Consider the following 24,562-nt stretch of genomic DNA (forward strand, 5'->3'; position numbering starts at 1 on the left):
ATCTAGGACACACTTTTCACAAGGTCTCTTTCCCTCCATCTTTCTGACAGCTTATTATGACTGAAGTGGAAATGTTACATAAAACAAGCTGTTTATGGAAATCTTATTTCTGTCACATGAGCTCTATTCTGATGTGACAGGCTCTCTATCTGGCTGCAAGCATTAAATATATTAATTATGTCTGTCATTATGCAATTCCCCTCTTATCACCACTGGATTTTAAAGACCTAGTAAAATATACTCTGAGCAGTAAAATCATTGCACCTTAGCACACTTCAGCGTTTATAACAATCTGACATAATAAGGATACTGTCATTGCAGAAACACCTTCCTACACCCATGTGGGTACTTGAAAATCTGTGCTTTCTCCATCCTCCTACATAAATATAGTAGCTTAGGAACTTTTATGCTGTGCCTTGATTTTTAATGATAAGAGATGTCAGGTACCATTTAAAACATAAGAGATTAAAAGGGGCAATTCAGCTTTAACTATAACAGAGCTTTCCTTTAGATGTAGTCAACTGTTCTGCTTCTGTGAAGTGGGAAGAGTGTGAGAAAATAGGAAACAGATTAAGTATTAAACTAGAAAGCATTAAGATCCTGACTCAGGACCTCTTACTCTTGCTCTTGGATATCTAAAAAGCATAAACACCGTAAGGCGACAGACTTTGATGCCAGTCTATCTCAAGTCACCGCAATTAAGTACTGAAGATTTCTACAAATGAGAACTAAACTCTGACCTGCAATGGTAGATCCAATCTTCCCAAGTGTATATAACACCTACTATCAAACACAAGACAGGTTGTGAATTCCAAAGTAAAATATTCAGTCAGAACCTCACTAATCTTGTGCTCTTGCTACCAAATTGCACTGTGAAGTACTGGGTAAGTCTAGACTGACATTCTGGATTCTGACATCTGAGTGTAGGATTTATATGCAGGTTAAGAATTTCAGATTTTTTGATTAAAGGAAAGATTCCATATAAGTTTCAGAATAAAAAACATAGCATGTATATAGAGGAAATAATCAAATCCTGTAGGATGCCAATATTTTTGAATCCTGGTACAGACTTGGGAGATATAATTGTCTATGTCATTCTTTTTCCCTCTAGTTAATGTAAATATCCAAGTGTTGGTGATCCATATTCAGGAAAGCCAAGGTGCTGGCTTGAGTGTCTTTGTGTTACCATGTTGTATAGCACATCTGGATTGTAAAACTGTAGTCAGAGTGGCAAAACATCCTCTGTATCTAAGCACAGTAATAAAGATTGGTACCAAGCAATCCAGCAAGGCTCAAGTTAGCAGCCCTGAATCTCTTGTTCTATTTTGCTTTATTGCTTATTTGCTTTGGGACTGACACAGTTCTAGCCATTGTGAGTGACAGGAATGGCTACAGAAATCGCCTATTTTGTCAGTAGGGTTTTGCAGAGGACCAGAGTTCGGCAGCGGTGAGACACAGCATACTCCAACCCTTTAACTGATACGAGAGGAAGACGAGATTCCTCCTGAATTTTGATAGGGAGGAGGGAGGCCTGCGGACCCCCACCGCGAGCAGGGTCACCTCTCAAGCATCCGCCTGCGGCTGGCATCGGCTCCCGCGTCCCGCCGCCAGCCCGGCCGCCGCGGGACGGCGGAGGTGTGCGAGCGACGTGCCGGGGGAGGACCGGGAAGGTGCCGAGCCTTGTGGCCCTGGGGCGGGGCTGCCGTGCGCCTTGCCCGTGCATTGGGTCTGGATTCATACATAAGTATAGCCGGGCTGGGCTCGCCACACTCCTCTACCCCCCGCCCCCAGCCCTGCAAGAGAAGGGGGAGAGAAACAAGAAGGGAGGGAAAAAAAATCCCGGTGAGGTCATTCCAATGAGAGCGCAGGAGGAGAGCGGACAAGGTCGACTTTCCCGGCGGAGGCGCAGCCCTTAGGAGCGCGGAGCCGCGCACCCACCGCCGGCCCGGCACCTTGGAGAGCTCCACCGCGCCGGGGCCGCGCCGGGGCCGCGCCTGCGCGGGGCCCGGCGGCTCCGGGGCCGCCCCGCCGACCCTCGGTAGCGCCCGGCGGCCGCGGATGCGCCGCTCCGCCCCGGCTGCCTGCGAAGGAAGAAAAGTTTGGGGGCGACTTAGGGCCGCGGGAGCGCCCGAGGAGGAGGAGGAGGATGCGCGGTTTCCCCGGCTGATCGGGAAGGAAGGATGACCGAGGGAGGATGTGCACCAGCAGCCAGATCATCGGGAGCCTCCTGGTGCTCTCCGTGCTGGAGATAGGGTTAGGGGTGTCCAGCGTGGCCGTGGGGGCGGTCAGTTTCAGCCTGGTCCTCACAGAGCATAAACCTCAGCTGGGAGACTCTTCTCCGGTATGGAGCGGGGTGTGTGTACGTTAGCCATTTCACTCTCTCTTTAACTCTTTATGGTGATGATCAGACCGTGCGAAGGCATCCCCTTTTCCCTTCCTTTCCCTTCCCTTCCCCTCCTTTCCCTCCCGCGAGTGCATGCTGCGCTGGCCTGGCCGGGTCCATTTGCGATGTGCTTGGGGTACGGTCTGCGGAGTCGTGGGGCGAGCGGGACGCACGGCGGGCACAGATGTACGCGTGTGCTGGGCGGGGGGAGACCTCTTCTTTCTCGCTCCTTTCCGTTTTCCAGTCTTGCTGTGAGCGATTGAACTTTCTCTGAACCCCTTCTCACACCTGGGAAAGCCCGATGCTTCGCGTGAAACCCGGGCCATAGCTTACGGTCTTTAAATTGACTGTGAGTTTTGGTTTTTCAAAAGAACAGCCCTGTCCATGGTGAGGAGACTGTCAAAAGGTGCTTTAAATTAATGTCAAGGGTATGCCAGCTGAGTCCTGAGTTTTTGGAGGAAAAATAGAAAGAGGCATTGGGAAAGAAAAGGAGGAAGATGTTCTCATGTACCGGGCGCCCTAAGCTTCTTGTAAAATGAACAAAAAAAAAATGAAAACCCAGTAATGGGTTAACAGAAGCAGCATGTTCATGTCACAGAGCATTTTTCACTTCTCAAAAATGTTTCTTATTTTTCCAGTTTGAGATATGCATGCTTCTAGGAAGAATTTTCCTCCAAATGGATATTTATGTTTATGAAACAAAGAATAGGAAATGTTGAACATTCAGTCTAAACATGAGTGGGCATTTTTGAAGTCCAAATCTGGTTTTGGCCAGCTTGTATTGTATAGCAGTATTTCTAAAAGGATTGTTTGCTTAGCTTCAGATAACATGATAAATGTAAAACACTCTTGATTATTCAACAGCATAACCTCCTCTAATTTATAGATTAATTCAGACAAAGTGCTTCATGTAATATTCTCACTGTCAATAATTATTAATTATTGACAACAGTGATAAATATTTTTGGCAGTATATAAGCACACATATAATTCTGCACTGCAAAACAGGTAGGTGAGAAATGAAAATGAAGACTAGATCAGACAGGTAATGATATTACCAGGTCAACAGGTAATGATATTATCAAAATCACTTAAAAAAGGGAGATTTCTGATCATTGCTAATGAAAAAAAGAAAATACTTAAAACCACGTGTCTATTTAATGGCAAAGATCAATTTCCTGGGTTTCACTGAGGTCAAAGAGCTTTGATCAGTTAGTGAGATCAGTATTCTATGCAGTGATTGCGTTTTGTGACAATGCTATCACAGCTGATATCATTTCATGACGATGCACATTTCCTGCATAACTGCCTCATTCATTTTTATGCTGTTACCCCAGAGATTGTACTAGGCAGAGATTAAGATTCTGTTATATTAGATATTGGCTTCCAAGGACATTATAATCATAGTAAGAGACAGATACAGTGTAAAAGTGTGTGAGTGAGTATGAAGAAAAAACAAACCAAAACTGAGTGGTATAACAGGTGGTTGCATTAACACACCAGCAGTCTGGCTGATTTAGAGCTTTTCATAGGTAGAGTTTTAGACAGCAATAAGACAGAGGAGAGTAAAGAGGTTTTGAAGATATTTATAGGAAATTATTCTCATATGTGAGTGCAGAGGCATGGAAGTCCCCCAAAGGGATTTGTTTGCAAATGTAACAAGTGGGCAAAGGATGCCCACAACCAGAGCCAGCAGAGGAGACATCAGGTGCTGGGAACTGAGCAAAAACTGCAGGTTGAATAGGCAGAGAGAGGCCTCAAAGAAAATGCAAAGTGGAGGAAGGAACCTTATGCTTCATGTAGCAGAGGAAATTAGAAAACCAAAGTGAGGAACAGAGTGGGGTGACATATTTCTAAAGGCTGGCTTACTTTTCATTGAACTGAAGATCTGTGGTCTAAATTGTCACCATTATTCTCTTTGCACTACTCCAGCAGTTCAAACTGTTAGTTTGCATGCTTCTAGGGGGACTGCAGGTGAGGCAGGCAAGCCAAGAAAGGGGCCAGAAATTTACTGTTCTCCAAGGATACTTAGGGTCATGGGTAACTACCAAATTTAAACAACTGGACAAAGGTTTGTTTGGACAATCCTCAGGATTGTCCTGCTGCAGAAGTGGCATAAGCCTCCCTTCTGCTCACTGCAGCTTACACTGAGCTCATGTTGCCTGTATTAAAGGATGTGTTTTGCATAAAATATGTTATTTTTTTCCAATTCACGCCCTTAAATCAGGGTTTTCCTTTGTGAAGAGAACACTAAGGAAAAGAAGAGGACATTAAAGAAAAACTAATTCTTTGACATGATAGATACAAAACACTTAAGTTGAACAGTGTCATTTCTCCTGTTGCAATTTACTTGGAAATGCACAGAAAACCTTTGACCCTGTTCTATCCTTTCATGTGGGTGGAACTCAGCAGAGACCCAAGTTCATAAGGAAGTAGATGAAGATAGCATCACCATGGAAACCTTAACCTCAATTCCTAAAATTTGGGCATCTTAAAAATCATGCACATTCTATATTCTATACTTGCATTCCTATGATGCTTGGCACTTGACAAACATTAGCTTTTCTATTAAAAGAGTTGTTTGTATTGTTCACTGCCTCCATTCAGACAGATGATTTACTAACACACCTAATTTTAACCATGTGAATTCCTTCCATAGCATTATTGATACAAGTGAAGTTAAGCATGGGCTGAAGTACCCTGATCATTGCATGCCCTGAATTATGTATAAGCAAGCCAGGGAAAGTAGAGTACACCAGAATGAAGAAATTGAAAGCCTAGGCAATGTCTGTATCAAAAAACACATCAGAATGGGAAAAAAAAGAAGTTTCAAATCTGTTGTTCTCATTGTAGTTGAATTGGATTAAGATAGTACAAGTTGTTTAAAAAGTAGCCCTAAGAAAACAACTGAAGGTGTGACTGTCTTCTCAAATTATCTGGAGCATGTGGAGACAACTATCCAGTTTACATCATCACCAATCTGTTCTTTTTAAAATAGGCCATGGCTGTTAAATTGCAAAAAAATGCTAAAACCAAAAACAAGCCCACAATAAAAACAGTCCCAAATACCCTAAATTGCACACGTTGTTGATTTCCAAATTTCCTTTGTTGTTTGTACTGGGATCAGCTATTCTACAGGCTGTAATCAGTGTCTCCCAGATTTCTTTGTTTCTCAGAAACTGAGGGATATTCCTGAAATCCACCATTCCAAGTCAGTTATATGACGTACTATAGAATAATTCAACCAATGAGAACACTGAACCACTAACAATAACATAGCAAGAATGACAGCATCCATAGCAAATGCTTTTGCAAAAACAACAAAAGTCAGAAGATAATCAACCAAAAAGTATTCAGAGATATTTTTTTTCACAGTCACATGCTTCCCCATCTATATTTAGAACACAGTGGTTTCATCACTCTTACTATGAGTAGTGAATAGATATTCACACACACACATACATTTGTGTCATTTATCCTCATTTATCCTGCAGTGGTGAATAAATCCTTGCTGTAAATGAGTCTGCCTCACAGAGAGAGAGAATGAGAGACAAAAGCCACATCTTTAGACAAATATGCCATCTATCTTCATATGCAAGAGAGATACTCGATGATTCACTTATGGCTATGCCCCTCAAGAGTAATAATTTCTTCCCTTATAAAGGCAAATATCTGAATGTATTTGAGAGATATGCACTTTCTGTATGTTGGTCTGTTTGCCGGTCTGTAGAGGCAGAATTATTGTTTCCATGATTTGTGATTTTATCACAGTGGATGTCTGCCTGCCCATTAAAAATCTGCATTTGGCTACAGAAATTTGTTCCAAGTTGGCACTTGAAATATTTGATTTAAATTACTTTAATTTTTTTGATCCGAGATTTGAAGGAAAAGAAAAAGTGTCAGTCCATATGGACTTTCCCAGAGCAAGAAAACCTTTTTAGACTGTTAAATCAATGTTGGTGGCCTGAAATTTTAAACCACCAGATTTTACATCTAGATTTTACTGTTGCCAAGTTTCCTTTGGAAAGAACAGTCAAATTTTATTTTTTTTCAAAAACAGCACCAAAAAAAATCACATTATTGTTTAGCATGCAGACAAAATGCAGATGTGAGCCTACTTTATTTTAACATATGCATTGCATTTTCATCAAACTGACCATATTTCTGTCTGGCTGCCGCTCATGATGAAATTAATCACAGGACCTGCAGTGAGCTCAGTAGAAGCTGGAAAGAGTTCTGTACCTATGGATAGGGAAGGACATACCAAGGGTGGAAGCTTCTTGCCTTGCATAGAGCCAGGAAAATTCACTGAATTCAGCTCAGGTCTTTCAGTAGTTTTTTGTTTGTTTGGGGTTTTTTTTTGTCATTAGGAGACTCCAGAGGCACAAACAAACCTGGAAGAAGTTCCATCTAGCTCCTCGGTTGTATTCGAGGTTCCATCTAGATCCTCGGTTGAGGATCTGTTGAATATAGACTGACTTAAGAATATGCTTAAATGTTTTACTACTATAAGACTGTAGTTCACCTGCAGGGAATAATCTTTAATTTATTACTTTTTTGAGATGTAAGCAGTCACACTCTAAACCAAATGCTTGACACAAAACAAACAAAAAGCATTCTTTTTATTTGTTATTCTGGTAGGCTCTAAACAAACAAAAAGTAAACATTATTATTTTGCACTGAGAATTTAAGTGTTTTTAGAGATGGATGGAGGTTTTTTGAATCAGTGATGTCAGATTCAGAAACACACTTTTAATTTCCTTGATTGTTTCTAAAAACCATTCTCCAGTTTTAAAGCATCTCTGTAGGTCTATAACCAGATGAGTGGAAACACTAATCACAGGGACTGGGATAGAATTTAAACTGCTTCCATATGGCTTGAATCCGTGGTTAGTGTAGCAGCACCTGATCTGATAAGACCCAGTAGCACACTGCCAGACAAGGTATTGGCTCAGATTAGACATGATTTAACACTGTGCCTCAGTTATAACACAGCCTCCCCTCTCAGCATGACAGGTTTGGTAGGACACAAGGTTGGGTTTTGGCAAAGCTGTTGCTTCTGGTTCTGTGTCTGGATGTCTTTCAGCCAGCTAGACATTCCTGTCCCCACGATCACTTGCATGGGACAACAACATCATTAGAAGTTTCCATCCCCTTTTTGCAAAAGATTATTGTGTTTCTCTGTGGAGATAATAGGCAAACCTGGTATCTAGGCGTAATCTTTTTGCCTGTTGTAATTTTTATTTAGTTTGATGTCTTTGTTTTCATGACTAGATTCTGTGCCCTTTATGTCTGTGCTAAGAATATTTAATCCTTGTTCTGAAATACTGCTTTGAATAAGAGTTACAATTAGAGGTATCTCTTCTGCTTAGTTCATCCATTAGGGATTTCAGCTTTTTTCTCATTTGGATGAAGTTGAAACAACATTATTAAATAGAATCTTCCTTTCTTTACATTACTAATTGCAAATTCTTGGTTATTGTTCTGGAAGTCACACGGTTATGCAGCTTTAGTGTAAAACCACAGAATTTTCTAGTTTACTGCTTGACAAGGGTGGATGTAGGTGAAGCTGTTAATTCTGTCTTGATGGTTTAGTCTTCCAAGTGGAGTGTCATTTGAATAAGTATGATACACTTGCATTTTCACTGTGTTACGTTCCATTTTGGAATGATTTCCCTTCCTCAGTTTCATCAGATACATATGGATGACCCACAGAGGACTTCCCATGCAGTGTATACAGATTAGCTGTCTTTTTTGTCATGAACAATGACTAGGGATCAAGCTGTCCTTATATTCAACACGTTTTCCCTACTATTTTCTTCAGCCTGTGCCCAGAAAATTTTTTTATGAGCAGTTCTCATTTTTTCAAGGGAATTACACTCACCATTGCTTTTGCTTTTTCAAAACATAAGACAGAAAGTTTTCATATCTTCAAGATATAAAATAAAAATAGTTCCTTTTCTTCTGCATGGTGGAAGGAAACAAATCTTTGGCTTCCTGCAGATTTACTAAAACTGAATCTTTTTCAACTACCAGGGACAAAGTACCCATTTTCCAGAAGGAAGTGAAAGAAGCCAAGTCTTTTGTTCCAGAAAATATGAAATAGGTATAGATCCAAACCACAGAACTTGAATATAAATTGAGATTTTAGCCTTCTTACCAAAATTTATGGGGTTTTGGATCTGAGGCTTTGTTTCAAGGCAATATTCAATATAAAGTAAATTAAAGCAGTCTCAAAATAAACATTCCCTTTTTCTGGGAGGTCTTTGGGGTTCTTTTCCAAAGTTCAATGGACAAAAAGAGACCTTTTCCAATATATATATGGAACATCAGCAGGTACAGATGCAGTGTGAATGACAAAAACACCACAGACACACAGACACTACTGCATCACCTTGCAATCACAGTGGTGCTATCAGCGCAACTCTGACTTTGGTGAGTCCATGGTAAATCATCACTGAAAGTGGGATTGAGATTCTCAGTCTCTAAGTAGCTTTTTGCTTTGTGGTATCTTTCTTTGGATTTTTTTCCATTCACCCAAGAGGGGTTACACCCCTGTCTATTACTTGATGATACATTCTCATAAACTCATAGAATCACGGCATCATACAATAAGGATTGGAAGGGACCTTAAACGTCATCTAGTCCCAGCTGTCCCTGCCATGGGCAGGAACACTTCCTACCTCCTAGACCAGGCTGCTTAAGGCCTTGTATAACCTGGCCTTGGACATTGCCATGGTTTGGTCACCCAAAGCCTCTGAGCAACCTGTTCCAGTGTCTCATTACCCTCACAGTAATGAATCTCTTCCTAATATCTAGCCTAAATTTCCCCTCTTCCGGTTACCTCTTTACTCCTTGTCCTGTAACTATAGCTCCTGATGGAGAGTCCCTCTCCAGCTTCCCAGATATTGGAAGATTGCTATGAGGTCTCCATGCAAACCCAATGATACTTGTGGGTCCCTTCCAGAAGGGACTCAGAATATTCTGTCAATCTGTGAATTTCTGAACCTTATCTTCTTCCAGGTTGAACAGCCCAAACTTTCTCCACCTGACTTCTTAGAGGAGGTGCTCCTGCCCTCTCAGCAGCTTCCTATGTCTTCTCTGGACTTGTTCCAACAGTTTGAATACAAGGCTTCTCTGCTAGTCTTGACGCAAACCATCATGTATGTGTAGGAGGTATGAATAAGTCTGCAACCAAAAGTAACCCTATAATCAATAGGGTCTGGGTGTAATTGGTGATCTGTGTAGGTTTTTAAGCAAGCCTTTCTGTCTTTTAGCATTTTATGATTTTTTTAAATGATGAAAAATAATTTAAATGGAAGTCCAACAATGAGACATCTGTTCAAAAAAGTTCCAGGTGAAGTTCCCCCTCTGGCTTCCAGGGCATTTTGTAGGGCTTATTAGCTTAGCTGATCCTTCATGAAATGTTTTAGTCTTATTCTCTGAATAAGCTGTGAACACTTGAAAAACTGAGCATTATTTACAAGGAGTTTATCTTCAGTGATATATTCTTTTCCCACTCCTGATTTAATGTATTTTCAGTATGTCTGTTTGCCTAACTTACCTCAGGTAAGTTAGGTTACATAGTTAGAAAATATAATTACATTTTAAAAGTCCATGAGATTGGCTGGTAAAAATTTATTAAGGATAATCAATGATCAAGTCGAAAGGAGCAAGTCCTCACCATGATAGTATTAGTTACTTAAGGGTAAACTGTAATCCAGAGTAGTTTAACAGTTACAAACCAAGTTTTACTGTTATAACACATTGACATGAAGTCTTTCAAGATAGCCAAGAACAGATAGAGACAGTGTCAAGACAACAGAGCCCCTGATGGCTGAATTCCAGTTGGCAGTATTATAAAATAGAAGATTCTAAGTCTAAAGTGTCTAAAAGACTCTTTCAATCTGATTTTTACTTCATCCGTTTTCTGGTACAAAGAGCCAGTGTAATTTCTCCCATCCACTTCTCACTACTGCTGATCACAACACTGAGACATAAAAAATTTTATAGGAAATTCCTATAGCACCACAACAAAACAAAACAAAACAAAACAAAACAAAACAAAACAAAACAAAACAAAACAAAACCACAAAAAAACCAAAAACACACACACACACAAAAATTTAAGTCACTATGCTATCAAAAAGCAGAGAATAGAGTCAGTCACATAATATCTTACTGAAATCCTAACTGTTCTAGGTGTCTCCACATTGGAAAGCTTGGCTAAAGAAATTCTACATGAGCAGTGTTCCTGAGCCATGGGTATTAATAATACTCTCTTCATAGAGCAGGTTTCCACTGTTTGCAGGGAATCAGCTTTAGAAGAGTCATGAACTTAGCTCAGAAGTTTCAAAGCTTTGCATGAGGTAAAATTGCCTGACCCTGTGGCACAAAGTCATCCATTGGTTTTAATTGCAAAATGCATGCTGACATAAATAAATATCCATACTAGGTTTCGGGCAGTCCTTTTCTTCATGAATGCAATACACTGTCATCTTAAAAAAGCTGCAACCTAAATAACATTAATCCTTTTCTACTGCCTGAATGCTTTTCTTCCAAGGTTTTTTAACATATTCAGGCACTTGAGTGCATTCGGTTTCACATCTTGTTTATCTCATAGCCATAAGGATTATAAAACTTCAGCATGACCTCAAGATTAAACAGAAGAATGTGGAGGAAGCATGAATATCCAATTCCTCTGAGTTAGAATACAAAGAAATCTTTTAGCTCTTTAACTATGGAACATGTTATTCCTTGCCTATATGTACAAACACTGTAGATGTAGAGAGAGAAAATACATAGAGAGTATTCATGACACGATACAATATTATCATAAAATATTAGAATTTCTCAACTTGTAAGGGATCCATAAGGATCACCAAGTTGAACTCCATGCTCCTTGCAAGACTACCTAACACTAAATCATATGACTAATAGTAGCATCCAGATTGCTCCATGACCTCTAACGGACTCGGTGCCATGATCCTTTCCTGGGGAGCCTGTTCCAGTGACTGACCACCCATGAAGTGAAGAACCTTCCTCTGATGAAATTGCACACTTTGTGCGCTATCATTGATCATCAAAGAGAGATCACCGCCTCTCCCTCTGATGCCTGCCTTGAGAAAGGTATAGAGGTAGAGGTCACATCTCAACCTTCTCTTCTTCAGTCTGACCAAACCAAGTGACCTCAGCTGCTCCTCATAAGTCTTGCCTTTGAGGCCTTTCACCATCTTGGTCATCCTCCTCTGGACACACTCTAACAATCTGATGCTTTTCTGATACTGAGGCATCATCCATTTCTGCACCAGCTGCAGCAGAGCAGAATAGAGCAGGACCATCACTTCCCTCCACCAGCTGGTGATGCTGTTCTTGAGGTACCCCAGGGCGTGGTTGGCCTTTTTTGCTGCTAGGGCACTGCTGACTCACATTCAATTTGTCATCAAGCCAGACACCCAGATCTCTTTCCCTGTGGCTGCTTTCCAATCTCTTGACCCCCAGTATTTATGTATAACCAGGATTACACTGTCCTAGGTGCAGAATCTGGCACTTGGCTCTTGTTAAATTTCACACGGTTGGTAATTACCCAGCTTTCAGGTCTATTCACATCTCTCTGTAAGGCTTCTCTGCAATTAACAGTCCATGGTATCTCCTAGTCTAGTATCATTAGCAAACTTAATGTACATTTAACTACTGCATACAGATCTTTACTCCAGGTAGTCAGATGCTTTAAATGGAATAGTCACCCCTTGTTTTGAGAAGCTGGTACCTTAGCGCTGGTAAGGTCATCTTCATTGACTCAAACTGGAGCAGAATTAAAGCATTCCTGAAAAAATGGGTGACCTTCTTTTTATACTCTTTCAGCTTTGAAGGTAAATTATCAAACACACAGTTTTTTAAACTAGTTAACAAGTTAAAACTGTCTGTGATGATATCTTCCAACACTAATTAATTTTTCTATATACAAAAATTTCCTTTCAATCCTATTCAATCACTACAGAGAGAAAATATATTATTAATCCACTTTATCAAATCTGACTGAATAGAACTTAATTACAAAGATGTCTTCAACAAATTTCATTTGAGGTTTCTGCATTTTGAGAAATACAAAACACGATGTGTGGAAATCTGAAGCGTGCCTTCACTTGAAGGCAATCTGCAATGGCAGGACTGGGAGTAAAACTTCACAGAAAGCCTGAGTGAACACTTACAAAGCAGATATGATGAGCTGAAATCTTTGCCTGTGGGAAAGTGCAGAAGGAGCATTGCCCCTGGTGATTTGCTTTGTTTTATTGTTATTCCAGTCAGTGGGTTCTAGCAGCAATTACCACTTGGGCCTTCTGGTATGTCCTGAGCCATTCAGCACCATGGTCCATGTGACCCAGCTCTCTCTATAATCTGATTGGTATTAAATTCACATCCCATGCTTAGTATAAAAGTAAATAATATACACAATTTATCCACATTCATTATGGGGAACTGTTTTCATGGGTTTAATTTAGAGTAAAAAGATACCTCAAGGCTTATACTTAGCTATACACATGAACTACTTTTGTTAGAGGGAGATAAACTATGAGTTAAAGCAACTCCCCAGCTGAAATAGTGAAGTTGCAAAATTTTAGAGTGTAAATAAGAAGTACCTGCAATATATTACATAGATCCTGAATGCTTTATAGAACGTCTTAGGAGTTTCGTGGTTTTTTTGTGTTTGGTTTTGGTTTGTTTGGTTTTGGTTTTGTTTTGTTTTTTGGTTTTTTTTTTAATTTCTTATGTAACAGGTCTTTTCTATTATTTAATTCTAAATAGGGGTCAAGCAGAGCTTTTTGCTAGAAATACCATCTCAATGCAAAAATAGTGTAGAAAAATACAGTTTTAAAACTAGAAAATTACTTCCCAATGGGGGAGAGTATGGTTAGCTTTATGGAAAATAAGTAGCATAGGTTTCTTAATAAAGGACTTTATGAGGTATCAAGGAAATCTTTTGACAGTATTACTAACACCTGGAGAAGGCCTTATTGCTTTCATACAACTACTGTAGTTCCCATCCTGACTGCTACCTGGGGACTATTTATTGTTTTCTTTATTAAACTTTTCTGTAGGGGGAAAAAAGACATCAAGAGGACATCACTGGTCTTTGACAGAGTCACTATTAAGCATTATCATCTATTTTTATCAGTTAGTAGGCATTTTTCTGGTTTTGGTAATTAATTTTTTGCCTAATGCTCGGTGCTAAAATTAGCAAATCAGTTTGTGTGAGGGAATGACATTAAAAAAAGTACAGATACCTTCATGCTCTCTTGCAAATTGGGCCATCAAGAGTCTGAAACAGATCATTCTGCATACCCAGAGTAGTCACACCAACAGACTTACTGTTATTTACACCTGCACCCACGGACATGACCGAATTATATTCTTGCCCAGAGCTCCACTATCTTGAAGACAACGATCCATATGTGATCCTTTAGGGGTTCAGATAGTAGGATCAGGGCATTAAGTCCCTATGCTATGCTTAAAAGTAGATGATTTGGATCACTGACCAGTACCTTGCAAAACTCTTGTGAGAGAAAAATAAAACAGTAAAAAGGCATTTTTATGCTTGCAACACTGGGGATTTTTTTTTCCAACTTGTTTACCTAAGCCGCTTAAAATTCATATTTTCTTTCTTTTCTCTTGAGTTATCATGATCACTATGATTACTCATTCCAGCTTTCAATCCAATAAGAATGTTTATGGTTGAGTTACAACCTCCTGAAACGTAAGGTTTGTGACAAAAATGCTGACAACTGTAACTATTTCCTGAACTGTGGCCACCACCACAGCAACACAGCAGGATTTGAACTATGTACCTTAAATGATGAAATAATTGTTTGGTTTCTTGTATTTTGCAGTTCCTGCTTTGCGGCGTGTGTGGAATATTGTGCGCCAAAAAAAAATCTGGACTTGTTGTAAGTTTTTCCACTGCATCCATAACACATAAATATTTGAAAGGCTTACTTATCTAATTTGAACTCTTTACTGGGGGCTTTCTGCATGCAAAGGTTTTTGATAAACAATTAGGAAAATTACAAGTTGGCAATCTAAAAAAAGCAATCAGCACTTTGAAATAGTCACAAAAAACAAGGAAATTCTGAAATGGCCTACATAGGTCATGCTATTTAAGATATACATCCCTATTTATCCATATCTGGATAAACTTTGATCGGAAATCACTTGACATAAATTTATGTCAACTCAATAAATGCTTCTCAGTAATGTCACTGGACTGTATGTTCTCTCCTTCAAAAACCAACACTGGGTTGCCATCTCAATAAGGCTGCTGACCAAGCTTGTTTGTAGATATAATAGCTGTTAAGTGTTTAGCAAGTTTGTTTAGCAGTGTGAAACACGTGTATGTAAGTTTAAAAGTGATGGAAGATGTCTCTTCAAGTACAGTCATTTTCTGACTGCAGCAAAATGGTGTTATTACTCAACAAGTCACAGCAGAACTCTATGTTAAAGACATGATCTCATGATCTTATTTTAAGTGATAATGCCAGTCCTAATTTTCTGTCAGCTTGATTATTCTGCCACATAGATGGAAGTCACATAAAACAAGCATAAGTGTGATGGGAATTAAAGTTATTTCCAATTATTTTTTAATATTAATGAGTTATCCTAAACTCTGTTAAAATTACAGTCCCATTTCTTAAAACATGTGTACCATAACCAGTTTCTAAAAGCCATCTGGTCCGGAGGTCTCATGGAATTGGTCTGCAAAATACATCCTCAATGCCACATTCCTGAGGAAATTCTCATCCAGTTAGTGTACAGAACTCATCTGTAAGGCTCCACAAATTTCTGCTGCCACAGTAGATATCTACATATACAAAGCCATATCGAGAAATGTTACATGCCCATCTAGATCATCATCTGACAGGTCAGCAGTATCAAGGGAAGTGAATAAGACAATCATTTAACATTGTCTCCATAAGGTCTTTTTCTCCTGAATCATTTGAGGTCAATACACATCCTGAACCAGTGTAACGTCTTTGTGACTAAAAGCAATAGGAGGTCTTTAAAAATGTCTCATTGATTGCAGTCTGTTTCACAGATTTCTAAAATTCTCAGGAATATTTTAGTCAAGTTAAAATCAACCAAACCAACCAATCAACCATATAGTCACCAAACTGACCCTGTGTAAAGAAGCATCACAGATTTCTTTGTTGTTTCTTCTGGTTCTTTGACCAGCACATTCACCTTGAACACTTTCAAAGACTCCACAAAAGCTGCAGAAAGCCTTCCTTCTGCTATCTGACTGAATAAATTCTAACTGAGCAGGAGGCACAGTCAGAATGCACACAAAGCAAGAGAGATTCACTACAAATACATGAGGCATTCACTCCTGAGGCAGGGTGATAAACTGCACAATAGAAAATTACGACACCTTCTGTCATGTTACTGTTTTGCATGAACAGCTGGAAATCAGTTTTGTGTCCTAGCAGTCCTTCCATTGAATAGGTTTTAACTTTACCTACTCATTTTACCCAACTTTTTTTTACATTTGACATCAGTCTTAACTCTTGTATACCAGAAGGTAATATATTCCCTTGGTGCAATATGGGAGCTAAGAGAGTTAAAAAAATTGGGCTGTGCAGTGTTTTGAAGTCAATAATGCTATCAAAGAATTACACTATGGTTATCTCATATTTTATATGCATTAATCTATCTCTGAAATATTACTGTGACATAACCTGTCTTGTCTCTCCTGACAGATGATACTTTTTTCTGCCTGTTGCATCTGTGGACTAATAGGAGGAATCTTAAATTTTCAATTTCTTCGTGCTCTGACAAAGAAGTCATCTGCTCTCTATTCTTTACATCTTGCCTCCATGTCTCTTGCATGCATTGGAATTGGTGGTTGCACCCTTTCTTCATGGCTCACTTGTCGGCTAGCCAGCTATGAACAAAGGCGAATGTTCTCCGAAAGGGAACATTCACTGCATCACTCCCATGAAATGGCAGAAAAAGTGAGTTGTGTGTCCTCCCTTATTTGTTCTGCTTCTCCTGAAATGCTACTGTATGTGTTAATGTTTACAATTGGCAAGAGATGTATTCAGTTTTCAGTTTTATATGAGAAAGAGCTTCTGGAAAATGAAATGCTGCCATTCTGTGTAAGCTTTATTATGTTGCATTATATGGAGCTATTTTTAGGTACTGTATATTTGCAGTACATCCATTTCAATGAAGTACATCCATTTTCAACATAATTCCATTGTATAGCTATTCAGGGGCTTAGCTGCTAAATATAGCACTTCCTAAATAATTGGAGGCCTTATTAATATGAATTATCATGTCTTGTACTGTAAAAAAGCACAGAAAGCTTTCTGTAACCACATCATTGCATGCTTCCAAGATTTAATCAATTTCTTCCTCTCCCAAGTACTCAGCTTATAAATTAGGCTATTTAAACAGAAAAGTCACAGTTCACAAATGTAGGTGACTTAACTTGAGGATCTAAGGGCATATTTAGACACCGGAATAAAACTGGTCTCATTTGCAGCACTGAGCATTTACTTCCTTTCTGTATTAACAGGAAGCCTAGCAAGGTGTATAGGAATACAATTAGGTGCTGAAACTGAAGCTCCCAAAGCTGAGCACATAGGATCAAAACAAGTAATGGAATGGAATTCTTGAAATCATCTCATTGTCTTAACAGATCTGAATAATATTTGTGGAGTTAAGTGTCCACTGTAAACCTGTGCTTTGCATCTGGACTTAGTATCTATCTAATGCCTTTCATTTGAGAAATGAGCAGAAAAAAGAGCAAAAGTCAAGGGGACTGCCCACCTAAACCTCCACATGCAAGTTTTCATTACTGTTAAGTTCAAGACTCTGTTGTCTACTGAAACCTCTGAAGGGTAGAGAAAGGATTAGGCTGCTCAGACTGTAGAATTGTTTTCAGATTCCCTGATTAAACATAATATAGCAGTTAAAAATTACTTGTCACTATTCTTTGGTTTCTTAACTGAGATGACACTCCAAGTAGAAATATAAACTGAATTAATCTTAGATGATGTTTGAAACAGGGAGTTTGAAAAGTTTTAAAAAGGTGATGTTTTAAGCACGTTTTAAAAAGTTAAACAGTAGAGGTTGCAACAGTAACATAAAACAGGGTGATAAAATCAACAGATGAGATGCATATCTCTATCTCATTTTAAAATGAAGAAGAATTCTGATGAGCTATTAGGCAAATATGATGGTCTTGCTGATGGAAGGCCAGATATTGACTTTCAGGTAGACTTTCCTCAACAAGGACAAAGATAGGAGAAAAGTGAGGGAAAGGAGGAAGAAACAGCTTGGAAAGAAAAAAACCTTTTAAAAAAAAAAAGCCTTCAACCCTATCAGTTTGGGGTGAGGATGACCACGTGTAACAGTAGTTCACAGCCTACCTTCCTGGCCTGTTGACCTACTGAGCTTTTTGACACTTAGCAGCAAGGACTGCCAGGTGTCCACTTATCCTGGGTGAAGGGCCACATTGTACGTGCAGAGCAACCCTATTGCACACACTCAGCAGATCTGGGATGGGCCACACTGATGGCAAACTTCCTGCGCCTCTGCTGTAGAGCCAAGTATGCACGTACACATGGCCTGACCTGGGACTTCTCAGACCCACAGACTGCCTGCTGATGGCAGGGTTGAGTACACTAGGTCATGGCACAAAAACTTACATAAAATTAGACCCTAATTTAAAAAACAGCTTAGAAGTGTTTTATATATATGACTATATTGTATATTTATACTGATATACAGTAATGTAGACATGTACTGCATGTGCATTTGTTTGTGCTATATTTATTGTATAATTGTTATATTTATATTAGAGATTGAGGGGTATTGAAATAACCGACCTGCCCAGCTGCCCGGTGATTCCCCCGACACCAGAGTTACCTCCAAGGTACGCTGAACACTAGGGAGCGACCATGTTGTTATGTCACTTCAGGAAGGGCCACCTCTACGAGGAAGTCATAGCTTCAGCTAATCAAAGTTGGCTGATGCTGTGATGTTACTCTGAGGCAGGAATGGTGCTTCCAGGTAGTGACATAACTCTACGTGGTGAACGCTGCAATCTGGAAGTAAGTTGAGTATTTAAAATATTCACCCTAGTTACAGGCATCCAAATACTCTTATTTGGATGTAGCCACCATTGATTCACTCTGCTTCTAATCTGTGTGCTCCTTCATTCCCCAAATTCAGCAACTTTTTTTTTATTAACTTTATTAAAATTAGAAATATTGGGGAAAATAAATGGGTTTTGATATATTCCAAAACTATGGTGATATTCTAATAGCTGATGTCTGCAGATGATTCAAGTGATGAAGCTTACAAAAGGAAACTCATGAGTAGAAGACTCATGTCTTCTGACAGATCATTACAATCAAAATGTGGCTGACTGATAGTTAGTATTTGGTATTCTTGGTCTTTTTTGGCTTTGGTATTCTTGGTCTCTTTCCCAGCTGACAGATACCTTCAGTGTAGATCAAACAAAGGCTTTAAGCACTCACAAACAAGCAAACTGCAGTGCTGACAACTCCCAAGCTGGGATCCAGTGTTAGGCATGCATGTTCCTCTTCAATATATGAGGAGAATAAGGCACAATACCAAAACATCCAACACCATCACCTGCAAATGAAGATCTGGGTGGCAGAAAATACTCAAAACTAGTTTCACACCTGATTTTCTCTGAAGCTTATGCTTGATTCAGGAGTATTAATTGGCAAGGCTACTTGGTTTGGTGACATCGTAGAGAAGAATAGAACATCCCTTCTTTCAAAAATTGTGAAGGGAACAATTAAATCCTGTGATTTGCTTTAAAATGTAGCTGGCAACTTCTGAGAAAGGAGGTATCAGTGCTTTTTAACTTTATGTTACTATGAGTTCTGTTCTCTGCTTGCCAAATTTTGTGGATTAAAAGAAGAGAGAGACAGAGTAAGACTATTAATAAAGACCAGGTTAATAATTTTCTTCTCTTTACCACAAATTTCAGTTACTATGCTACAGAGTTGGGTTCTTTCTTTCCGTCTTTTTCTCTCTCTCTCTCTGTCTCTGTCTAGACCAATGAATGTTGCTTCACTTTTTTACAGAAGCTTCCACAGGAAGGGGGACAAACAAATCCCTTTTATTTCATGTTTTCTCCAAGTGTACCTAGGAGGAAGAAGAGGTGAATTTAATCTTTCCATGCAGAGAAGAGCCTCTGGTCATCATGCAGCTATGTTAGAACTAGTCCAACACTGGCACCTCCACCTCATCTTGAATTTTAGAAATACTCCAAGCTGCATTTTAACCTGTACCCATTCCTCTTGCCATAGCTGAATGTCTCTGTCATTGGACATAAGCAGTAGATCACTTATTTCTGTATCCAGATTCAATCTGGTATGAAATAGGCCTGGGATTCTCCTCTAACACTGGACATAAGCAGCAGATCACTTATTTCTGCATCCAGATTCAATCTGGTATGAAATAGGCTTGGGATTGCTCAGAATAAGATAGTTCCGACCATAAACTCTATGTGGCTTTGCAGTCTTGAAGATCAGGGAACTGTTTAATTAATGTAGCCATCTCTATGCTTAGACAGCTGTTAAGGGGGTATTGTTTGCATTTCAATTTGAGAATTAGAAAATCTATCTCTGAGCAAATCTTGGTTCAGGTGCTTTAGGATTCTGACTCATGAGCCGGTCAGCTTACTCTGGGATGACTCACCTGCCACTGGAGAAGCAATCCCTGAACTGCTAAAAATTGTGGACTGGCATAATAAGGGAAAACTGAAATCAGTCCCATCCCAAGGGAAAACAAGCAGTTAAAACCCTCAGATCCTGTTTGGATCTAGATCTACTTCCCAAATGTCTATTTCAGCAAGCATTGAATGGCATCTGTTTGTAGCATGTCATCACAGACAGAGGATTGAATGGAAACAGAGACTTAACTACCATTTCGTTCTTTTGTAGATCGGCACTCAAGCCTGAGTTGATGCAATTTCAAAGGACAACATCACAAACTAGTACAGATGCCATCAATGCTCTATACGTGGTCTGAGTGTAATGTCTAACTCAATCACTTATCAATGAATCTATCAACTATCAAATGTACCTAATTTATGAAGGAAAAAAATCTGGTTTTTTTATAATGAGGTTTATCAAGCTAAATAAAAATATAAAGTGTTTCTGAATGTTTGAAATTCTGAGTTTGTTCAAATTTCATCACGACCTTAGACAACTGAATTTCGAACACCTTCCAATACTTCTAATTTTAATTAATGTTTTCTATTCTTGTTCTAGGAAATTACAGACAACCTAAGCAATGGTGGCCCACATTTGATTTATAATGGAAGTGTATATTAAGACATTTTTAAAAGTTCCATGGAAGGAAGTGGTTTTAGAATTTTCTTCAGGAAAAAAAATAGACTCCAAGAAATTAAGAAAATGAAACTATGCTTTTATGGCTCAAATGAAACTTAGCTTTTATGGCTCAAATGTCACAACTGCAGACCAGCACAGTTGCAATTCCCTTTTAGAAACATGTTCAAAATTTATCTCCAAAACATTTTGCGGATATACAATATTTATTCACTTCCTGGCTACTCTCTTTCAGTTTTTTGTCTGAATAATCTTTCTGAATTGTGATAGTATTTTAAATAGACTTCGCAAGACTCTTATTCTCATGAAGACTCAAAAATCAGAAAAAAAAATAAACTGAACTGCATTTAGCCCACTCAAAGGAGAAGGCAGAGGAAGAATGGCTCAGGGGAATCTTTTTCTCCTCTCCACTTAGCAGCATCTGGTTTAATACGATGGCTTCAGATCATGGCATGGTACAGCAACACATCTGCACAGTCCCTCTCCTCACACTTTGAATGCAACCTGCCTCGGTTTTCCCAGTAGACCATATCAAAATAGAGTGCAAACTCCTCTTCCAAAAAGCTCCCATTTCACATCCAGAGTGTAAATGAACAGTGTGCTGAAAACAACACCGATGTCTTTGTTTTGAAAGACAGAATGCTCTAAGAATGCCATAAATCAAAACCTCAATAATGCCTTGTTGTAAAGATATTGTAAATATTTCCAATTTGTGAATGAAGTATATTTCGTAATTTGTTCATAAAAGATGACAAATAAAAGGAAATCTAAACCATAGGTTTTAGAGAGATCTTTTGGGGTTTTTTCTTGTTAGAAAGATCTTGCAAAGCTGAACTGTCATGCTTGCAGTTTAGCACAATATATTGAAAAGTTTCTAAAAGAGTGAAGCAAGCTCAGAAAGGAAGAAAAATGAAGGCTGAACAGAGTCATGGTCAAGGTCAGAAGTTACTGTCAATTCTCCACACCAACAGTAATATTTGGGGGTATGTTAAAGGAGCAGGTACACAGCTTTAACTGACCCCAAACTTTATTGTAGAACCTAGTGGTTTGTACAGCCACGATAAATGGAAAGTATAATTTGTAGCAGATCATTTACAGCATAATATTAATATTCATATTTATATACAATCACTCGTAAGTTACATAGTGAGTCTATGACTTTGCAGTATTCCCCAGCACAGCAACATGAATTTCAGATGTGAGCATCACTGATGACTGGCAACATTTGGTGATTCATGCCCATGTTCCCAGACAGGTATGAATAGAACCCTATTAATGTTCAAACCATGCCATAAAAACCTCTGTAAATTACATCTAATTGTTTTGTGAATCTATGTGGCATAAAATAATCTTTAAATTGGCTATCTTAGAATTGTTGAAGTCTGTACAGGATATTCCCATCTAATTACAACATGGGGAACATCTTCACTGTAATTTAAGTATCTCCCTTAAACTCCAAGCTAATTAGTTAGATGGCTAAGCTTATGAGTTGAAAAACAGTCCACCTTATAAGGCTTCTCTTCACTTACTTACTGTCCCAAAGAGCTTTTGAATTTTCTCAAAGACCCTGGTATACTAGTATTCATTACATACCTTAGAAATTGCTAATGAGATTGTTCAGGTTCATAAAGAATACAGATATTGTCATAGCAAAATAACTAGGTGTTAAGGTATCTCTGCTCAAGGAGGTGCTCCCCTTTCCAGGTAGTACAAATCTTTAAACTGCCTCCTTCACTATGCTATAGATTGTTTGTGCTCTTTATAGGGCCCATAGTCCCTTTAGTTCGATACTTCTCTTCCTGTGCAGCAGGAAGCATGAGATAAATCTGTCCCCAGTAAAGGACCATAGGAGCATTTTTGCTGCAACTCTGGACACAACCTGCCAAGGCAGGACCATGGTATAAATTGGTGCAGAGATTCACATATGTTGAAAAATGCACATTGAACATACAACCTGGGGAGGTGGCTCTGTAACTTTCCTTCCCTCATTGCCTCAGAAAAAACCCAAGGGCCCTATAAAATAAAATCAAGAGTAAATGAAAAAATTACTCAAAAATCCACCTTGGAACTACCTGGCTGAGGTTCATCGCTAGCTCCATAGCACAACTACAATATCACAGTTCACCAGAGTCTCTTGTGACATCTCAGGACTAGGAATGGTAGCTTAAGATCCTGGAACAGTTTGGAGTTGCAGTTCAGCATCTGCTCAGGAATGACATGAAACTACTGACCATAACACCACCCAGTTATTTATCACAAACACCTAATTTCCTGGCACATTAGTGAGGGTATGGGATAGTGCAGGGAAATAGGTGATTCTTCTATATCTAACACAGCAGTGCAGTACAACAGCCACTTCTTCCTACTTTGGAAAGGAAAGGAAGATACATTCTACATTTCTTTAATGTCATAAGGTTTGAAGCCCTGCTGTAAATTATGAAATACCACCACATCATGTCTGCTTACAGAGCTGCTGGAAGGAGAAAGAAGAGATCTGGGCCCCAAATTCAATTTGTAGGGCTTTTTTCCTTCTTTTGGTGCCAAGCTTGTAGAATGTAGAAAAAATGGTCCCTACATAAATAAAAGCCTTGAAAATGCAAATCTGGAATTAAAAAGCCTTGGGAACAAATGTGACAGAGTGCTCCTACTTGAGACATAAAAAGAGGATCAGAATTCAGAGTAAATTACCACAATTTATGTGTATGTGGTAGGGGAATTCTGGGAAAAGTTTCACTTTGTTTAATGGTTTTGTTCCATAATTGAATACAGAATTCAACTATAATGGAAACATTCTCTGTATGTTTTCATTACTGGTACAGATGAAAGCACATTCATTCCACTTATCCAACTGCATGAAAAACAAAACTTTCACTTTTCAGAATGTGACCAGCCAGTGTAACTACACCAATAGCTTGAAGGCTGGGCACCCAAGTCCTTTTCAATTTAAATAAATCTAATGGTCCTTCTTAATCCAAACATGTGTTGCTGTTGACACAGTTGTCTGATTCATGCTGCTGTAAAATCAGATGCTGGCTTAGATCCTCTCTGAGATATTCAGTTGTTATTTACTAGGTCCAGCAACACTCTTCCTGAATGAACTTACTGAACTTTGTGCAGAGGATTTAGCTGGTAAGCCCTTCATGCATGTCATAATACCTTAGGCTATATGGTATGCTATACTTTGCATTTAATTGAACCTCAGCTGATGAGAAACACACACGTTTTGAATTTACAACAATCAGCAGTGCTTATTGCAAACTGTGCAGAACAATGGGTATAATATGTTTTAAATCTGTCTTGTACAATCTTCAAAATATATTTGTTGTATTAGGACATATGAATTTCCCTTCAGATGATCTGGAGAGGTATGAAGAACAGTGAGTCAGGCCACATTCAATAGGAAATTGATACACATTAAGGAAATTGATACACATAATCACAAATAGTCATGCTTATATCAAAGAATTTGCCTGACAGTGTGATTTTGAAGATGCAGTGAAATGAGTCTCATGGTTTAAGCCATTTTTAATCCTTTCAGATCCCAGTCCTAGGTGGGGTAAGGAGTTAAAAGGAACCTTTTATAATTAAATGCTTAGAAATATCTAAAAGCAGACTGGCACTAAACTACCATATCATTGTAGATATTCTTGCATAATCTTCCTGCCTAAAACAGTTCTATCTAGCTTTCCTTTTCTTTATTGAAGTGACATCTTTAGCTTCACCATAAACCTCCAACATCAACAACCAATATGTACAACCAAAGCTGTTGTATGTGCATCTGGAGACAGAT

At 38.9% G+C, this 24,562-nt stretch overlaps 1 protein-coding gene across 10 annotated transcripts; it reads left to right on the forward strand.

The window, feature by feature from the left end:
- Positions 1–1,978: 1,978 nt before the first annotated feature.
- TMEM196 (transmembrane protein 196) lies at positions 1,979–21,549 on the forward strand. Of its 10 annotated transcripts, none has more exons than XM_039712252.1 (5): positions 1,986–2,341; positions 14,272–14,328; positions 16,135–16,389; positions 18,244–18,317; positions 20,365–20,585. In XM_039712252.1, the coding sequence occupies exons 1-5, from the start codon at positions 2,195–2,197 to the stop codon at positions 20,450–20,452; spliced, it is 621 nt and encodes a 206-aa protein (XP_039568186.1). In that variant the 5' UTR covers positions 1,986–2,194; the 3' UTR covers positions 20,453–20,585. The 10 variants fall into 10 exon arrangements, 8 of the variants coding, with proteins under 8 accessions (XP_039568223.1, XP_039568186.1, XP_039568195.1 ...); XR_005627795.1 differs by lacking the exon at positions 20,365–20,585 and adding an exon at positions 20,695–21,549 and having other exon boundaries at positions 1,991–2,359; positions 18,244–18,495; XR_005627798.1 differs by having other exon boundaries at positions 1,991–2,359; positions 18,244–18,495; positions 20,365–20,383.
- The last annotated feature ends 3,013 nt before the right edge of the window (positions 21,550–24,562 follow it).

This window comes from Passer montanus, unplaced genomic scaffold, assembly GCF_014805655.1.
Source record: "Passer montanus isolate IOZ18808 unplaced genomic scaffold, ASM1480565v1 scaffold10, whole genome shotgun sequence".
Lineage (NCBI taxonomy): Eukaryota > Metazoa > Chordata > Aves > Passeriformes > Passeridae > Passer > Passer montanus.